At 49.1% G+C, this 18138-nt stretch overlaps 1 protein-coding gene across 4 annotated transcripts in view; it reads right to left on the reverse strand.

Annotated features, from left to right (window-relative positions):
* LOC105483092 (von Willebrand factor A domain containing 5B1) overlaps positions 1-18138 on the reverse strand; it is a 68490-nt gene that overhangs the window by 6448 nt on the left and 43904 nt on the right. For 3 of the 4 annotated variants that reach the window (XM_071099268.1, XM_011743723.2, XM_011743722.3), the window contains exons 13-21: positions 16590-16773; positions 15215-15405; positions 10701-10878; positions 9916-10230; positions 7650-7787; positions 4729-4842; positions 2844-2918; positions 2146-2215; positions 888-1005 (exon numbers count right to left, since the gene is read on the reverse strand). In XM_071099268.1, coding sequence (XP_070955369.1) covers positions 888-1005; positions 2146-2215; positions 2844-2918; positions 4729-4842; positions 7650-7787; positions 9916-10230; positions 10701-10878; positions 15215-15405; positions 16590-16773 — 1383 coding nt within the window. The remainder of the gene's footprint in view (positions 1-887; positions 1006-2145; positions 2216-2843; positions 2919-4728; positions 4843-7649; positions 7788-9915; positions 10231-10700; positions 10879-15214; positions 15406-16589; positions 16774-18138) is intronic. The other variant, XM_071099267.1, reaches the window with a different exon arrangement.

The following is an 18138-nucleotide window of genomic DNA, read 5'->3' on the forward strand; positions in this document are numbered from 1 at the left end:
GCTCCCCCTACCTCAAGCCTGGGCTAGATGTCCACCTCTTATACTCCGCAACCAAACGAGACCTCTCCCATTGCCACTCCCAACGGTTAGAATTGCCTGGTTCCTTGTCTGAATCCTATTAGACACTTAGCGCCATGAGTGCAGAAACTACATTTGTCTAGTTCAATGTTGTCTCTCCCGGGTCTAGCACTGGGCCTGACTCAATAAATACTTGTTGAGTGAAAACATGCTAGTGGCCAGTCGCCCTGGATATTTGGAAATTCACAATATTATGCACTGGTATGCAGGGACGGAAGAGGTATGCAGTGATGCTCAAACTGTGCCCCTCCTTCGAGCATCCTCTGTTTCCCAAGTCCTGAGGGGCCCCAGATGTGGCACGGCCAGGCTCCCTTGCTCCTTAATTCAGAGAAGCCCACTCCAGACCTGGGCCTCTCACCCTGCCGCAGCATGCTGGGGTGTCTGCAGACCCAGTTGCTAAACACGGTCCATGTTCCTGGGATGTTAATTTTACTCACTTGTGAGTCATTTCAAAGCTTATTTTTATGTATTGAAAAACAGATACACATAGATGCGTGGAGTAGAATGCAAAATTCCCACGAATTTTTAAGGCAAAGATAGCAGATTGCAAAGAATTTTCGTGATGATGGTGCTGGCTTCTAGCAATATCCCTAGGCCTCTGGGCAGGGGAGATTCATGCAAACTCCTTCTGCCATGCTAACTACTTGGGTGGGAAGCTCTAGGAAGCTTCAAAACTCAGGGGGATCTGAGCTCTAAGACCAAAGCCTTCTTCTCTTTGAGGAAGTGGAGAGGTGGGCAGGGGGATCACAGGAAGGCCCTGCTGCTGAGTGGAGCCGAGGGAGACTGACACCTGGGGTCAGGGCACTCACCAGCGGTACGTAGTCGAAGCTCTGGCTCCCGGAGGTCGACTCCATAGCTTTGATCAGTGGCTTGCTCAGGAAGCCCTTGGCTGCTCGCGTCAGTAGCCTGGACTTGTTGAGATTTAGCCTGTGCAGGTGAAGTCAGGTGGCCCTGGGCATCCCAACCTCCAGTGCCCACCCAGAAGCCCCTGAAAGTCAGGGTCAGAAGGGATGCAACAGATGGCTCCCTCCAACCTCCTTATCTGATAGCTAAGGAAGTGGAAGCCTGGAAAGATGGGCTTGAAGCAACTGCTCCAAGTCACTCAATGAGTCAGCAGCACCTGCGACTAGGAAGAGGTTAATGTTCTCCTGAGGACCCTCTTTTTTTGTCCTGTTTTGCTTCTAAGACAGGATCTCACTCTGTCACCTAGGCTGGAGTGACACGATCGTAGCTCACTGCAGCCTCAACCTCCTGGGCTCAAGCAATCCTCTCAACCTCAGTCTCCTGGACTACGGGCGTGCACCCATGTCTGGCTCATTTTTTAATTTTTTGTTGTTGTTGTTGTTGAGATGGAGTCTTGCTCTGTTGCCCAGGCTGGAGTACAGTGGCATGATCTCATTTCACTGCAACTTCTGCCTCCCAGGTTCAAGCAATTCTCCTGCCTCAGCCTCCCGAGTAGTTGGGATTACAGGCATGCGCGACCACACCTGGCTAATTTTTGCATTTTTAGTAGAGACAGGGTTTCACCATGTTGGTCAGGCTGGTCTCAAACTCCTGACCTTATGATCCGCCATCTTGGCCTCCCAAAGTGTTGGGATTACAGGGTGAGCACCGCGACTGGCCTATTTTTAAATTTTTTGTAGAGACAGGGTCACACTGTGTTGCCCAGGCTGGTCTCGAACTCCCGGCCTGAAGTGATCCTCCTGCCTCGGCCTCCCAAAATGCTGGGATTACAGAGGTGAGCTGCTACACCTGGATCATGACCCTCTTTTACTATCATATTCTTGTCTAGCCCAGTGGTCAGAAGAGTTTTCTGTCAGCCCTCCCATGTGTACTTGCATTTGGAAAGATATCTTGGAAGTGTGGGAGATAAAGTAAAGTGGGGGATTTGAGGTAGGGTGAGGCCTGGAGACAGTGATTGCTCTGGGCAGGAGTGCCTTTTTTATGACACCTGCCTAAATGTCAGGCTGAACCTGCCTTTGGCCTTCCAAGTCAGGGAAAACCCCAGGGACCACCCCAGGAAAATGGGCGGCAGGAGAGTGTACCTTTATTGGAAATCCCACCTACCTGGATCCAAAGAGATTCTCTGAGGCCTTCATGGAAGAAAGAGTATTTGTGGCCAGGCTGCGCAGGGGACCTGGAGAGCCATGGAATGACCGAGTTGAGACCTGAAGATGACCCTGTCCAACTGCTTACTGACCAACAGGGGGAATAGAGGCCCAGAGAGGGGCAGAGGCTTAGCTACGCTCCTAGGGACTGGAGCTAACCGTTAGGCTGCGGAGCTCTTTCTGCTCCAGTTGGTGTGAGGTGGGATGAGATTACGTCCGCATGTAAAAAGCTGGCCTCCAAGATTCCTTGGCCGGCAGCCCCTGGGATCTTCTGGAAAGTTACTTGTGGGGGCAGTGACAGCTTCACTCAGCTCTGCTCATTCCCAAATGGGGACACTGAGTTGACCTCCTTGGCACGTTACTAGAGGACTCTAGGCAGAGCGGAGTGGCAAAATGGTCCCTCAGCAGGGAACTGGGAGGCCTGATCCAAGCCCAGCTCTGTCACCAGTGTGCTCTGTGACCTTGGGCAAGTCACTTCACCTCTTTGCACCTGTTCCTTATCTTTCAATTGGGGATAATCCTATTCCCAGTGCAGAGGGCTGCTTTGAGGACTCCATGAAGCCCTGAGGACTTTGTTGGTGCTAAGACACTCTCCTGACCCCAGGACCAATCCCTGTCACCATCTTGATGGAGAGGCAGGGCCACCTGCCCACTCACCTTCAGAAGCACCTTGCTTCTCGCGGCCGGGGGACGTGGTCTCGCTGAAGGGAGCAGTGGGACTTGCCTCCATGTCTAGGACAGAGGAACTAGTGAGGCTGGACTTCTCCCCTCCCTTCCTAGTCCCCCATTCCCCCAGGAGAGTGATGGTCTAATTCATGGTGTCTGCAGGTGGGTTGGAGAGTAAGGCTAGGGTTTCAAACCCTGCTCGGATGGGCCTTCATCTTTCACAGATATAACCGTTGCCCCACCATAAGGTTAGACAGGCCTAGATTCAAATCCTGACCCCCACCACCACCACCACCACTGACCAGCTGTGGGGACTTGGTAAAATTACTTTATAAATTTTGATTGCAAATTCGGGATAATATTATCTATCTCACAGTGTGGTAAAGATTAAATGAGATAACACACAGATAGTGCCTAGTCCATTGCTAAGTGCTTAGTAAAACCCTGGACGACAGACTCTGCCTAAAAAAAAAAAAAGAAAAAGAAAAAAAAAAGGAAAAAAAAGTCAGGAATGTGGGCATGAATCAAAGAACAATTTCAAGGAAGGGATTTGTAGCCAGGCATGGTGGCTTATGCCTGTGATCCCAGCATTTTGGGAGGCTGAGGTGGTGAACCATTTGAGGTCAGGAGTTTGTGACTAGCCTGGCCAACATGGTGAAACCCCAACTCTACTAAAAATATAAAATTAGCCAGGCATGCTGGTGGGTGCCTGTAGTCTCAGGTATTCCGGAGGCTGAGGCAGGAGAATCGCTTGAACCCAGGAGGTGGAAGTTGCAGTGAGCCGAGATCGCGCCACTGCACTCCAGCCTGGGGGACAGAGTGAGACTCCATAAATAAATAAATAAATAAATAAATAAAGGATTCGTGATTTTGACAGAAGCCATGGGCCACCCAAAAAAGCTAAGCTTCGGAGAAAGGAAGGTATAGACCAGCAATTTCCTGAAGCCTGGACGCTCAGCTTGGCTCAGGGGTAGAGCTGGTTCTCCTGGGTTTTGGAGGCCAACGGGACCAAGAAATTGAAAGAACATTTTGATTCTGAAGAGCTCCTCTGTGTTTCTACCCTGTCACACTGGGTTCTGTTTTTGTTTTTGTTTTTAAAACCCATCAGTGTCTGTGAACACTTTCTAAGACCTGGAATAAAAAATCCTTATGGGCTGGCTGGCTGGACTAGTGGCCAGGCGGGACCTCTGATGTCTTCCTCCTGCACAGCAAAAGGCAGGAGATCCTCACTGTGCACGTGAGGGTACCTAGAAAGGGGTTAGGACGAGTGCAGCAGTTAGGCTGTCTTTAGAGAGACAGAAAGACATACATCCACGCAGGACACAGAGGGTTAAAGGGTTAAAGCCATCCTGGGAACTAGTGCAAGGTCACCAAAAGGTCAAAACCTGGCTCTTCAAGGAGCCAAGCTTCAGGCACAATGAAACCAGGTGAAGGCTCAAAGGAGGCTGTTGGGAATCCTGAAAGAAACAGATGGTGGGACCCAAACAGATGGGACTGCCTCTTCGCTCTTTGCTTTTTCCCTTGTTTATTAGGTTTCCTGGCAGTTGGTGCCTGGGAGGACTCAGAGGCTGGAGGCAGGGAACAGCACCAGGGTCAGCAGAGCTCAGAAGGGGAGAGGTGCCCATAGGAGGTGGTGCCGCTCCCTGGCAAAGAGAGAGCTGTGTCAGTGGTGGTGTGCTCAGGCCATACCGAACCTCTCTGTCCCTCTTAGGCCTCAGAGAGCCTGGGATGCCTGGCTTTGCCTTGGACCTGCCTAAGCCCATAGTGCAGACTCAGAGAGAGGTCCTAGGGCCTCGGACATGAGAACACAGTAACCTCAGGGGCCCAGGCTTCCGAAAGTGCCCAGGGTGGCTCTTACTTAGGGCCTGAAATTTACCATGTCCTGCTGCCGAGTCTTCTCCAAGCATGGTCTGCGGCCGTCCGAAGCCAGAAGAGGTGCCCCTCCACTGTTGGGCCAGAGCTCGAGAACTGAGCATACGCAGGGCAGCTCCTTCACAGAAGACAAGGGGAAGCGGGTGGTTGGGTACAGATGTGCCAGTCCTTTGCCTCTCCCCCAGGGCTGGCAGGAATGATTCTGGCTTCAATCTTTCAATTATCCAAAGGCAGGAAGGCAAAGTACAAGGTAAGACCATAAGCTTTAGAGTCAGAAAGACCTGGGTTTGAGGCTCAGCCCCATCGCTTTCCAGTTGGATGGGTGCAGACCCCACTGAGCCATGGTCTCCTCATCTGGAAAACGGGGATAATATCTAGCTTGCTGGGTAGATACTATTGCTGAGAGAATGTTCAAGAAGCCACAATGTTTTCCAGGAAGTTAAAAGGCCAGTTTTCTCAGGAACACTCTGTTCTCTCTGTTTACTGTCTCAGAGATCCATGTCCCAAGTACTCCTCCCACAGCGCAGGCCCCTGAAATCCCCAGGGCATTACTAAGAGGGGGTGGATGGAAAAGAGATGAAGTTACAGCACCCTGGGCTGGGCAGGGTGGTTCATGTCTGTAATGTTAGCACTTCAGGAGGCTGAGATGGGAGGATCACTTGAGCTCAGGGTTTGAGACCAGCCTGGGTAACATAGCGAGACCCTATCTCTATTAAAAAAAAAAAAAAAAAGTTAGCTGAATGTGGTAGTGCGTGCCTGTATTCCCAGCTACTTGGAAGGCTGAGGTGGGAGGATCACTTGAGCCCAAAAGTTGGAGATTGCAGTGAGCTGTGATTGCGCCACTGCACTCTAACCTGAGCAACAGAGCAAGACTCTCTCAAAGAAAAGAAGAAGAAGAAGAAGAAGAAGAAGAAGAAGAAGAAGAAGAAGAAGAAGAAGAAGAAGAAGAAGAAGAAGAAGAAGAAGAGAGGAGGAGGAGGAGGAGGAGGAGGAGGAGGAGGAGGAGGAGGAGGAGGAGGAGGAGGAGGAGGAGGAGGAGGAGGAGGAGGAGGAGGAGGAGGAGGAGGAGGAGGAGGAGGAAGAAGAAAGATGTTACAGCACCCTAAAGTATGCTTTAGGGAACCCCACTCTCAGAGAACACTAGTCTGTAAGTTTTTCCTTAAAAATTGGAGTTGTGTTGGGAAACAAGTTTTGGAGAAGCTGCATTCTGTAGCCCATCGCTGAGCCTCTTGATGTATATTAACATACTAAAGGCTCTGAGAAGTTCTGCAGTAAAGAAAGCATTTGAGCTTTAGCTAATCCAGTGGTTCTTAAATGTATTTCCTAATCTGGTATTTTCTATTTTTATGCTGGATGGCTATTCATAGGACATGAAATTAGAGTTCTAGTTTCTTGAAACACACTTGGGGAAGTGCTGATCTAGATCTTAGGGGGCTTTGGGACTTTGGTTAAGATATGGGCCAGGTCCCTAACTTCCCAGGCTGTGGCTACAGATGCTAGCAGCCTGGTCAGAGATGGGTGGAAGGGATGGTCATCCTTGCAACAAGAATAAGGCAACAGCCTGATTAAATGGCCACTCCATTGCCTGAAATGACAGCAGTTGAGGAGGGTTGATCATTTTGATACCACAGAGAAGAAAAGGGGGACAGGTGGAATTAGGAAGGGCATATTCTATTTCCAAACACAATTTTTTATGGAGGTCTGCTAATACAAAGCAGGGGAGGGGTGACCATAAAGGACAGGAAAATGTAATTTGAAACAGAAAAAGCACCAATAGTTCATAAACATGAAAAGCATCTCACGATTAAAAAAATGACAAAAGAGAGATTCTCTTCTCACCTATCAGACTGGCAGAGTTTAGAAAGATAAACAATATTCAGTGTTGGAGAGGATGGACATTTGAATAACCTGTGGGACGGTAAGGGGGCAGTTTGGTAACATACATCACAGTTTTGAACGGGCATGCCCTTGACATTGCAGTCCTACTTCTACGAATTAATTAACACTGAGGTGATAACCAGACAGATGCACAAAGATGTTCTTTGCAGTATAATTTACAATAACCAAATGGGGAATAAACGAAAGGTCTAAACAGGTTTTAAAAGGCTGCAATAAATTTTCAGAGGCAGTAGAAAGGAGTGGAGGAAAATGCATAATCCAGAGCTAGGACAATAAATGTAAAGCCTGGCTCCAGCCCATCATGGCTGTGTGACCTCAGGAAAGTAACTTAGCTCCTTCTGCCTCTGTTTTCCATCTATAAAATGGGGATAATAATAGTGTCTACTTTGTGGAGCTGTTTTGAGGATTAAAGGATTGAAAATATATACAAAGTGCTTTGGAACACTAATTGGCTATTCTGAGGATGACATCTACCTGCAGGGGAATATGCTATTAAAATGATATAGATTCATTTCATGGAGTGACACTTTCCACGCCCATATTTTGTAAAATATATAGCACATATTAGGATAATCCAATTCATGTAAAATGATCTGTCTTTTGATTTCTCTACATGTTGCTATCCACAGAGAGAAGTCTGGAAGGATGGTCACACCAAGCAGGTGACTAATATACATTCCTGGATGACTGTTGGTCTCAGTTATTTTTTACATTTTATATCTTTCTATAGTTTAGAATTTTCTATAATAAGCACATATTGTCCCATTTGAAGAAACACAATAAAATCATTTTCATTTGGTGGAGAAAAAGGACTAGGGTGATTTCACAGCCTCTGCAGAGCAGTGGGATGAGGCCCCAGGGGCTCCCACCCACTGGCAGCCAAATCATCCACTGGGGGCCTTTCTGCTTCTAGGCCGTCTCACACCCCTCCCTGCTGGTCTGTGGTCCTTTGTATCTCAGCCCCCTTCCCCAGTCCACAGGGGCTGCTTGGCCCCCAGGAGGGCCCCCGCCGCTCGCCTGCCTTACCAGAGTTGGGGTACTCCACCATGGTGGGCAGGTACCGGCTCTTGCTCACGTCCACAGGCACGAAGGCTGTGTATTTGCTAATGACATTGCAGGCCTTGCTGGTGTGCAAGGCGCTCACCTGGTAGCGGCGGTTGGACCCTGTGGAGGGAGAAACTGGGGTCACTGTTCAGACTCAGAAAGTCTTCCCTCACACAGAAGCGCTGGAAGCTAAAGTGGGGGCTCTACCAGTGGTCCCCATCTTTAGGATTAAATAAGCCTTTAAAATCAAGGACTTGCCAACTTGCTAACTAAAGACATTTTTAAAAAAACCACCATCATTTCACGACATCATTTCATAAAATAAAGGATATTTTAATGTAAAAATGTAAGACATTGTCTCAGAATAAAAGACAGCTACTTCCTTTAAATAACTAGTTTTATTTTTAAAAACACCCAACCCACTATGTTGTCTGTATTTTGTACTTTAATTTTGCAGATGTCTAATGGGAACGTTGCCGTAAAACTTAACAGGTCCCCTGGCTGGTGGGTGGGGACCACTGATCTGACCCATTTAACTGCTGAGGACATTGCAAATCAGAGAAGAGTGGTGAGTTTAAGGTCACATAGCAAGTTAGGAATGGATCTGAGATCAGGATGATCTGACCCCAAAGCCCAGTCGCTTTCCTTTGAAGAGGTGAGCAGTCTCCGGGACTTGCAGCCTCCGGAAGGCTGTGTGAGGAGCCAAAGAGAGGAAGGGTAGACAAGTGCTTCGTAAACTGTAAGGTGAGGAGCTCATGGGAAGAAAAAAAGTAACATGTACAATACAAAAATACAAGTAAAATATAAACAAAATAATATTATTATAGAAATAAAGCATAAACTCACAACAAAGAAATGATATAACCATTCTCTATTTATATTTCTATTCTCCAAGTGTGTTGCATCAAGATCCCACCAGTCCCTTTCTCAGTAAAGTCTGCCCCAATTCCTGGACTAAATTAGTTCCCCCACCGTCCCTGTTATACAATCTCTTGGATCCCTGTCTTTTTTCTTAATAGCACTTAGGACAAATGCACTCAATTAATTATTTGTGTAATGATGTGATTAATGCTGGCTTCCCTGCTAGTTTGTCAAGCACTCATGGGTAAGGAAGGGATGGAGATTGCTTTTTCACCGGGCTGTTCAACTGCGTTTACACGGCCCAGTGGGAGCCTGGCCCCCAGCCGATCCACAGTAAATAAAGGCATGATGAATGAGTGCGTGGAGCCCCTGGACTGGACTGGGGGACTTGGAGGAAGGTGTGGGCTGTCGCCATTGTTCTGTCTCTGGAGCCCTACTGGGGCTGCTGCAGGGGAGCACTGAGAAATGGGGCGCCCATAGGAGAGAGGAATGAGGCAGGGAGAGAAGAGGACGGATCACTGGATGGGGTGGAAGAGCCCAGGGCTGGGGGAGAAGGCAACTTACTTGGAGGCAGGGGGAAGAGGGTGGATCTTGGAGGCAATGGAATGGAGCCCTGGGCTGTGCGTGTGTGGGTGTGTGGGTGTGTGGGTGTGTGGGTGGGTGGGCGGGAGGGGAAGGGCGATTGGGAGTGAGGGGAGGCACCTGCAGATTGCGGTGTGAGGTGGAGTGGGGGAACAGTGAGCCGTGGCGGGGCTGTGGGCAGATGAAGTGGGTTGAAGCCAGAGATGAAGGGGTGATCCTGGAGCAGGAGTAGGGAATGAGCCCAGGCACTGAGCAGAATGGGGAGGCGGCGGAGCCTGGAGGCCGCAGAGGCGAGTGGGCGGGCAGTGGGCGGGGCTGTGAGGAGGGGGCGGGTCCTGGAGGCCGACGGGAGAGAGCAGGGCGGGTCCTGGGGGAAGTGGACTGGCACAGGGTGGGGGCCGGGTCAGGGAAGGAGGTGGGCTGACTATGGAGGTGGGGACTGGCTAAGGCGGGGAGTGGCGGGGTGGGCGGGCCACGGGGGGTTGTGCGGGGCACTAGGCACTGCTGTAATGAGGGGATGGGGCGAGAGTAGGGCCTGGAGCGGGGAAGGAGGTGGGCGGGTCATAGGGAGAGTGGGCGGGGAACTGGGCGGGGCTGTGAGGAGGGGGTGGGGCAGGACCCGGGAAGGAGGTGGGCGGACCACGCGGGGCTGGGAGGATCACCGGGGCGGGTGGGGAAGGGGAAGGGGAAGGGGAAGGGGAAGGGGAAGGGGAAGGGGAAGGGGAAGGGGAAGGGGGTGTGGGTGTGGAGGGGGGCTGTCCTCCAGAGGCCGTCCGCTGGAGGGGCGCAGGTCCGCGGCGCTCACCCTGCTCGATCTCGCCCTGGCGCTCCGCCAGCTGCTCGAAGTCACGGATGATGGCGCGGGCCGCCAGGTGGTGGAAGGTCTCGCTCCATAGGTCGGCATCCCGCTCGCCGCGCCGCTCCGGTCCGGGGGGCCCCAGCTCGAAGCTCACCTCCCACTGCAGGCGTTGGCTGTCGCGCAGGCCTTTCACCAGGGCCTTGCCCAGCACCGGGCCAGGGGTGGCGGGCCTGCTGGGACTGGCTCGCTCCTGGGACTCGGCTGGGGCCTCCCAGTCCGAGGATGTCTCTGTCTCGAAGGCAGAGGGGTGGTGGGACGGCTCTGCGGGCAGAGGGACAAGTGGGCCAAGCGCTGACGTGGGGGACAGACGGCTGACTCCCAGGGGGGCAACGTCCCTCTCCAGGGAGCAGACATTTCTAAGCAAGTACAACTCCCTCCATCTCCCCAGGGAACAGACAACTCCAACTGCTTTCCTAGGACAGCTGCGGGGGCATGGGCTTGTCCCCAAGGGAGGACACATCCGCCTCCCAGGAAGCTAGTGCCTGAGGGGGCCAGATAGGATGGGGTGGGACAGGGGCACTGAGAATGGAACTGCACCCTCACAGGTCACTCAAGAACCAGGGTGACTGGGAAGCGTGGGATTGGTGAGGTCCTCAGAAAGGGGTGAGCCGCAGCAGACCCCAAGGGGACAGACCCAGGCATCTGCCCTCTGGGCCTGTCATCTGAAGTTGAACCACAGTCAAGGATTCCTCGCTGTCCCCAGTCAGGTCCTGGATCCTGTGGTCACTTACCTAGATCTCCGGGGCTTCGGCTGTCAGAAGTCCGCTCTCTCACGGGGCTCCAGGCCTGGGTCTCCTGGCCCCAGGGCAGGAAGGGCTGGCAGCCTTGGGGCAGCAGAGAGGGTCTTCGGGCCCCTGGGCCACGGAGTTTGGGGCCCTGGTCCAGGTCCTGACCACTGTTCAGCAAGGGCTAGGGAGGGAAGAGGAGAAAGAGAAAGAGGAGGAGGAGAAGGAAGAGGAGGAGGAGGAGGCGGCGGAGGAGGAAGAGCTCCTGGTGGCTGGACTCTCCTTCCTCCGGATCCCCACCCCCACCCCACCAGCTCTTTCCTGGGGCACAGCAGCTCCTCCTGGGCACTGCCCCTCCAGTACTCAGGGATGCATGACCCAGTCTCCATTATCCATGAGAAACATCAACAATGATAATCCGAAACCATGGAGAAACTCCAAACCGTGGAAAGCCACATAGAAAATAATACACCATGGATAATTCTAAACCCACTTTTTTTTTTTTTTTTTTTTTTGCCACGAAGTTTAAACTTTTTTGTGTGTATGGTTAAACTTATCAACCTTTTTTCCTTATGTCTTCCCATATGTCATATTTAAAAGGTCTTTCTCACTCAAAAAATATTCTAGAATTTTTGGGATTTCATTTTTGTTTGTTTGTGTGTTTAAATCTTTGATTTACATGAAATTTATTTTGGAGTAAGGAGAAAGGAATCAGATTTTTCTTGATTTTCTAAATGGTAAGAATCTCACAATTTATTGAATGCAGTTTTTCCATTTGAATCCCTGCAGCTTAATCAGTTTCCTACCTCTATCGCAACAAAGCTTTCATGCACATTTGGTTTTATTTATGGACTTTCTGTTCTGTTTTGTTGATTTAATCTATCTATTCTTGTGCTGGTACAAACAGACATGAAAAGGCAAGGGATAAATGGAGGAATACATTTGTAATAGTCTTGGCAAAGATCATTTTCAAGAAGCTTTTATAAATCACTGGGGGTAAAATACAAACTTAATAGAATAATGTGTTAAAGGCATTTGCAGGCCATTTATAGCAATTTTTTTCCATCTTGCAGATTGGCAAATATTCAAATGTTTGATGGCACCCCTGCGGTCAATGGAAAGACAGGGTCTCTCATGGACTGTCAGTGCTGATGTAAATGGGTACACAGTTGTGGGAGAACAATCTAGCAATGTGCTATCAATTAAAATGCATAAGCCCCTTTGATCTGGCAATTCCTCTTTCAGGAATTCAATCTTCTGGAAATACACAAGAGTGCAAATATCGATGTGCAAGTACTGTATATTTGTTGCAGTATTGTTTGCAAATGTAAAAATCTGGAAACTACCGAAATCAGTCGGGGTTGGCATCAGTCGGCGTTGGCAAATAAGTTCTGGTATATTCCATGCAATGGAATGTCACACAACATTGAAAATAAAGAAGTAGTTTTCTTCATGCCAAAGTGAAAAGATGTCCAAGACAAAACTTATTTTAAAAAAGTAAGTTGTGATTGTCCTGTATCCTCACTGTGGCGATGATTACGTGACCATATACGTTTGTCAAATCTCATAGAACTGTTCACCAAAAAGGGTAATTAAATTCACTTTTAAATAAATACAGTGCACTGTTATTTATTTAAAAAGTGAATTAAAGAGACATTAGAAAAGTAAGTTGGAGAGCAGTTTGCATATGTGATTGTTAAAATACATACGTGTACTGTGTATGTATGTGTTTGTGTGTGTAGTATTAATATTTCTAGAAGGAAACACTCAAAACCAAGTGGGTCTGGGAATAGGGCAGGGGGCCTTTTATTTGTACTTTATACCTGACTGAATTGTTTGAGGGTTTTTATTGCAAACATTGAGTATGTATTACTTTTGCAATTGAGGGTTTTTATTGCAAACACTGTATTACTTTTGTAATTGAAGAATATGAAATTAATTAGAAATGAATTTCAAGCCTCTGGGACCAATATACATCCCCTGGTAGGAGGAGGGGATGAGGACGAAAAGGCACTTATCAGGTGTAACACTTTTTTAGGCTAACAGTTAGCCATGGGGGGTTTTCCATCCCTATCAAGTATTTATTAGGAAGGGGACTGTGTCTCCCCATTAAATGGGGGCTGCCTTTCTGTCTTTCTAAGTCAGAGGTCCTAGGAATGGTACAAGGATGTGGGAGAAGGAGGGGACTGGTAACTCCCTGGATGACCCCAGCCAGGGCTGCTAAGTCCCAGGGGATCCCTACCCTCCACTCCTTGCCCAATCAAACACTAGGATTTCCCCAGCCATCAACACCACACTGGGTCACAGAGAGCAACTGAAGCTGGTAAGGTTTCCATGGCAACAGATGAGTCTAAGATCCAGCCCTACATCCATCTAGAGGGCGCATGGAGTGTGTGTGTGTGTGTATGCGCGCACATGTAAGTGTGTTGTATGTGCATGCATAAAGGAGAATTGGGTTGGGGAAGAAGCCAGGCAGGAGGGAGTGAGAGATGAGCAGAGATGGGTCTGAAGAGCTAGGGAGCGTGCAGGAAAGAAGTAAAGGGGAACCAGCCTGTTCAGAGCTCTCACCAAATAAAGCTGCCAGCAGAGGATGCCTGCTGTGTGCCAGGTGCTGGACCGGGCACTGCATCTTTTATCAGCCAATGCCTGGAAGAGTCCTCTACTTAGAGTTGGCTCTCAATAAATGTCTTTTGATGGATGGCAGCTCAATCATGTGCCTAAGCTATTCTCCCCATTTTGTAGATGAGGCATCTGGGGCTCAGAGAGTTGAGTGACATGTTTGAGGAGCAGAGTCAAACAGACTGCAGGGCCGGTTGCCTTCTGATTGCATCAAGTGGTCCCTCAATAAGCACAGAGAAGGGCCTCCAGGGATAAGATGGCCGTGTCCCTACCCTTAGAGAGTGGGCTTATGTGTAAGTGGAGGTAGGGAGGGATGGGGATGGTGGTTGGAAGTGGGAGGGGGCATATAGGGAGAGTGAAAAGGCTGCTTTTATGGAACCACAGCCTTACAAGGACAAATCTACATAAAGCCCATTCTTTTGTTTGTTTGTTTTTTGTTTTGTTTGAGATAGGATCTCTCTCTGTCTCCCAGGCTGGAGTGCAATGGCATCATCCCAGCTCACTGCAACCTCTGCCTCCTGGGCTCAAGTGATCCTCCTCCCTCAGCCTCCCGAGTAGCTGGAATTACAGGCGTGTGCCACCATGCCTGGCTAATATTTGTATTTTTTGTAGAGACAGGACTTTGCCATGTTGCCCAGGCTGGTCTGAAACTCCTGGGCTCAAGCGATTTGCCTGCCTTGGCCTACTAAAATGCTGAGGTTACAGGCATGAGGCACTGTGCCCGGCCAAGCCCATTCTTAATAAATGGATTAAACCACAATTTGGTTTAGGACAGTGGTGCTCAACCAGGTGATTTAGCTCCCCAGGGAACTAAAGTGTCTGCAGACATTTTTGGATGTCATGATTGGGGATGGTGTTGTTCCTGGCCTCTAATGAGCAGAGGCCAAGGGATGCTGCCAAACATTCTACAGTGCACAGAATTGCCCCCAGAATTGCCACAGAATTGCCACACCTGTAATCCCAGAACTTTGGGGGGCCGAGGCAGGTGGATCACCTGAAGCCAGGAGTTCGAGACCAGCCTGGCCAACATGGTGAAACCCCGTCTCTACTAAAAATTAGCTGGGCACAGCAGTATGTGCCTGTAACCTCAGTTACTCAGGAGGCTGAGGCAGGAGAATCGCTTCAACCCTGGAGGCAGGTGTTGCAGTGAGCCGAGATTGCGCAATTGCACTCCAGCCTGGGCAACAAGAGCGAAACTCCATTTCAAAAAAGAAAAAAAATTTGCCAGGTGTGGTGGCACATGCCTGTAATCCCAGCTACTTGGGAGGCTGAGGCATGAGAATTGCTTGAATCCAGGAGGTGGAGGTTGCAATGAGCAGAGATGGCACTACTGCACTCCAGCCTGGGCAACAGAGTGCGACTCTGTCTCAACAAACAATCAAACAAATAAACAAAAAATCCTCTCTGCCCTGGGTAAATGTATATGCCCTGGAATTTGTAGGAGGTGCAGTCTAATAGAGGGGGAATAAAAGGCTTTGAAGGCAGAGGCTCCCTCAAAGGTCAGACAGGTTGTAATCCTCTGACTGACTGTGTGACCCTGGATAGGTGCCCTGCCTCTCTGGTTCTCAATATCCACATCTGTACTGAGCCAAGGTGGGCCCCTAAACTCTCTCTTTCCCTAGGGGTGCTATAAAATCAAGTGAAAGACAACATGCAAATGTTCCTTGCCAACTGGGCAGTGTGTGTTCAGGGAATGAGTGAGCTTATTCACTGGTGGGTGTCTTGATTTGGAGTGTGTACTCGGAGATAAGGCAGATGAAGGCCTAGGAAAGGAAAGAGGGAGGGACTCACTTGACAGTGTAAGTTGTGGATGGCCCCGTCCCATGGTTGAAGCAGGGGACACAGCTCTCCCCTGCCTGTCGCCTTCCCCAGCTCCTCCCTAACCTGTCCTGCTTGGGTACCTGCAAATCAATCTGCCACCACTGGACATCCAGGCTGGTCTGGTTGGTGAGGTCCTGCAGCCTGGCTTTCCGCAGTGGGTATCTCTTGGCAGCTGGCATGGGGTCACTCGCTGTGGTAGCCCTTGGGTAGGGCTTGTGATTGGTGATCTGGTTGGTGCTATATGCCCTCCGTCGCTGGGAGACGTTCGGATCTGGACAGGGATGGTGATGGGGAACCATTAGAGTGGGACAGCAGGGAAAGAGTGGGGCTTGCGTCCCCCTTTCCTATTTGGAAGCATCTTACGTTCTCCACCTCTTGCCTACTGAAATATGTGCAGGTGCCTCCCCTGGCATCCAGAGCCTCTCCGAATCTGGCCCTAGTCTAGCTTCCCAGCTGCTCTCCCTGCTGCTTCTTTTAAAAGAAAAGAAGTGGCTGGGTGTGGTGGCTCACACCTGTAATCCCAGCTCTGTGGGAAGCCGAGGTGGGCAGATCATCTGAGGTCAGGAGTTCCAGACCAGCCTGGGCAACATGGCAAAAGCCCGTCTCTACAAAAAATACAAAAATTAGCCAGGTGTGATGGTATGCGCCTGTAGTCCCAGCTATTCGGGAGGCTGAGGCATGAGAACTGCTTGAATCCAGAAGGTGGAGGTTGTAGTGAACCGAGATCATGCCACTGCACTCCAGCCTGGGTGACAGAGTGAGACTCTGCCTCAGGAAAAAAAAAAAAAAAAAAAAGTACAAAGTGGGTCAGCCACACTAGATCAGAAGCCAATTGTGTGTGTGCTTTCTAAGTGTCACAGTCTCCACATTGCTGCTCAGGCAGTTTCTGCCTGGAACGTCCTCTCCCTTCCCACCTCTAAGAAGCAGTCCTCCCTTCCCACCTCTAAGAAGCAGTCCGCTTGTGAAGTCTTTGTTGATATCATCCAACAGATGTACTCATTTCTCCTGGGATTCCTATAGCTTGTTAAATTTTCTAGGGGTCCCTGGCACCCTGTCACGCTGCTTTCTTTCAGAGATAGTGCCAGATGTATCTCTCACTACATGGAAAGCTCCGGAAGGGCAGGGGACATGTCTGAGTCGTCTTTGCTTCCCACGTTGCTCTCAGCCCCTAACCTTAGTAGGGAATCAATAAGTACCCTTTGAATGGAAACTAACACCATAACGAGGCTTTGGAGTCAGATAGATCCAGACTCTTTGTCTGTACTCTACCTATTGCTCTATGAGCTTAGCCAAGTTGCTCAAATGCTCCAAGTCTCAATTTCCTCATCTGTAAACTGGGTATAACAGTACTGACCTCTGCAGCTGCTAACTATTCAATGAGGTGGCTTTTACCAAGTACTTAGCACATAGTAAACGCTCAACGTAAGGTAGCAATCATTAGAACCTCAGACTGACCGTGCTTGGTGGTGGAGTTTCTGCTGACTAGCCGGGCATCTTTGGCCTGCCCTAGGAGGAAGGGTGCTCCCGAGTTCTTGGCACAGTCTCCACCTTCCTGTCCGGGTCCGTCGTCCTGAGAGTGGTAGAAGACGGAGCTGCTAGACTCCTGAGAGTGCAGCATGCTGTACCGACGCCTCTTGTCCTGGAGGGAGGAACAGAAAAGAGGGCTAAGAGTGGGGCTAGGTGTCAGGAAGGACTTCCGCAGGGAGCAAGGGGTGTGAGCCGCGGTGGTGGGGTTTTCATTTCTGAAGAAACAGCTCAATAGGAAAGCTTTGTGTTTGTTTAGGGAATTGAGACAAACTTCTGTTCAAGAGATGGTGAATGGAATTATCTTTCAAAACACTTAGGTTGTTTATGTTTTTAATCATTGACTTCATTAAATTTTTTAAATGTAATTCTAAATGCCCCTCCTGTCTCCAAATAGGTAACCGAAATTAACAAAATAAATGATCTGTTCCTTCCATTCCATTCTCCCTGATATAAACATACAGTTCACCCTTGATCAACACAAGTTTTAACTGCGTGGGTCCATTTATATGTGGATTTTTTTCAATAAAAAAGTTACACTGAGCATCGGCTTCTCTTGCCTCTCCTTCCACCTACTCCACTTCTTCTCTTCTGTCACCTCTGAGACAGCAAGACCAACCCTCCACCTCCGCCACTCAACGTCAAGATGATGATGATGAAGAACTTCATGACCATCTACTTCCGCTTAATGAACAGTAAATGTATTTTCTCTTCCTTTTGATTTTCTCAAAGACATTTTATTTTCTCTAGCATACTTTTTTTTGTAAGAACACAGAATATAATACATATAACCCACAAAATACGTGTTAATTGACTGTTTATGTTATCAGTAAAGCCTCCAGTCAACAGTAGGCTATTAGCAGTTAAGTTTTTAGAGAGTCAAATGTCATATGTGAAATTTTGACTGCATGGGGGGTCGGTATCCCTAACCTCCACATTGTTCAAGGGTCACCTCTATGTATAAATAACACATCAGCTTTTGGGGGTCATTTTTTGTATTATAAAAACTTTGCCATACTGCTCACACTTATCAGTATCTTGAATTTTGCACTTAAAACATTTTGGAAATTTTGCATTTCAACTACGATTTTGTTCGTTTGTTTAGAGATAGGGTCTCCACACTGCACGTAGGCTGGAGTACAGTGACACAGTCAGCTGACTGCAGCCTCCAACTCTTGGGCTCGAGCATTCCTCCCACCTCAGCTTCCAGAGTAGTTGGGACTACAAGCATATGTCACTACGTCTGGCTAATTTTTTAATTTTTATATTTTGTAGAGAAGTGGTCTCACGAGGTTGCCCAGGCTGGTCTTGAACTCCTGACCTCAAGCCAGGCTCCTTCCTTGGTAATCCCAGCTCCCAAAGTGCTCGGATTACAGGCGTGAGCCATTGTGCCTGGCCTCAACCATTCTTTTTAGCATTTGACTGCACAATATTTTACCATGCCTTATTGTTAAGCATTCAGTTTGTGGCCATTTATTTT

The sequence above is a fragment of the Macaca nemestrina genome, chromosome 1, assembly GCF_043159975.1.
Source record: "Macaca nemestrina isolate mMacNem1 chromosome 1, mMacNem.hap1, whole genome shotgun sequence".
Classification (NCBI taxonomy): Eukaryota; Metazoa; Chordata; class Mammalia; order Primates; family Cercopithecidae; genus Macaca; species Macaca nemestrina.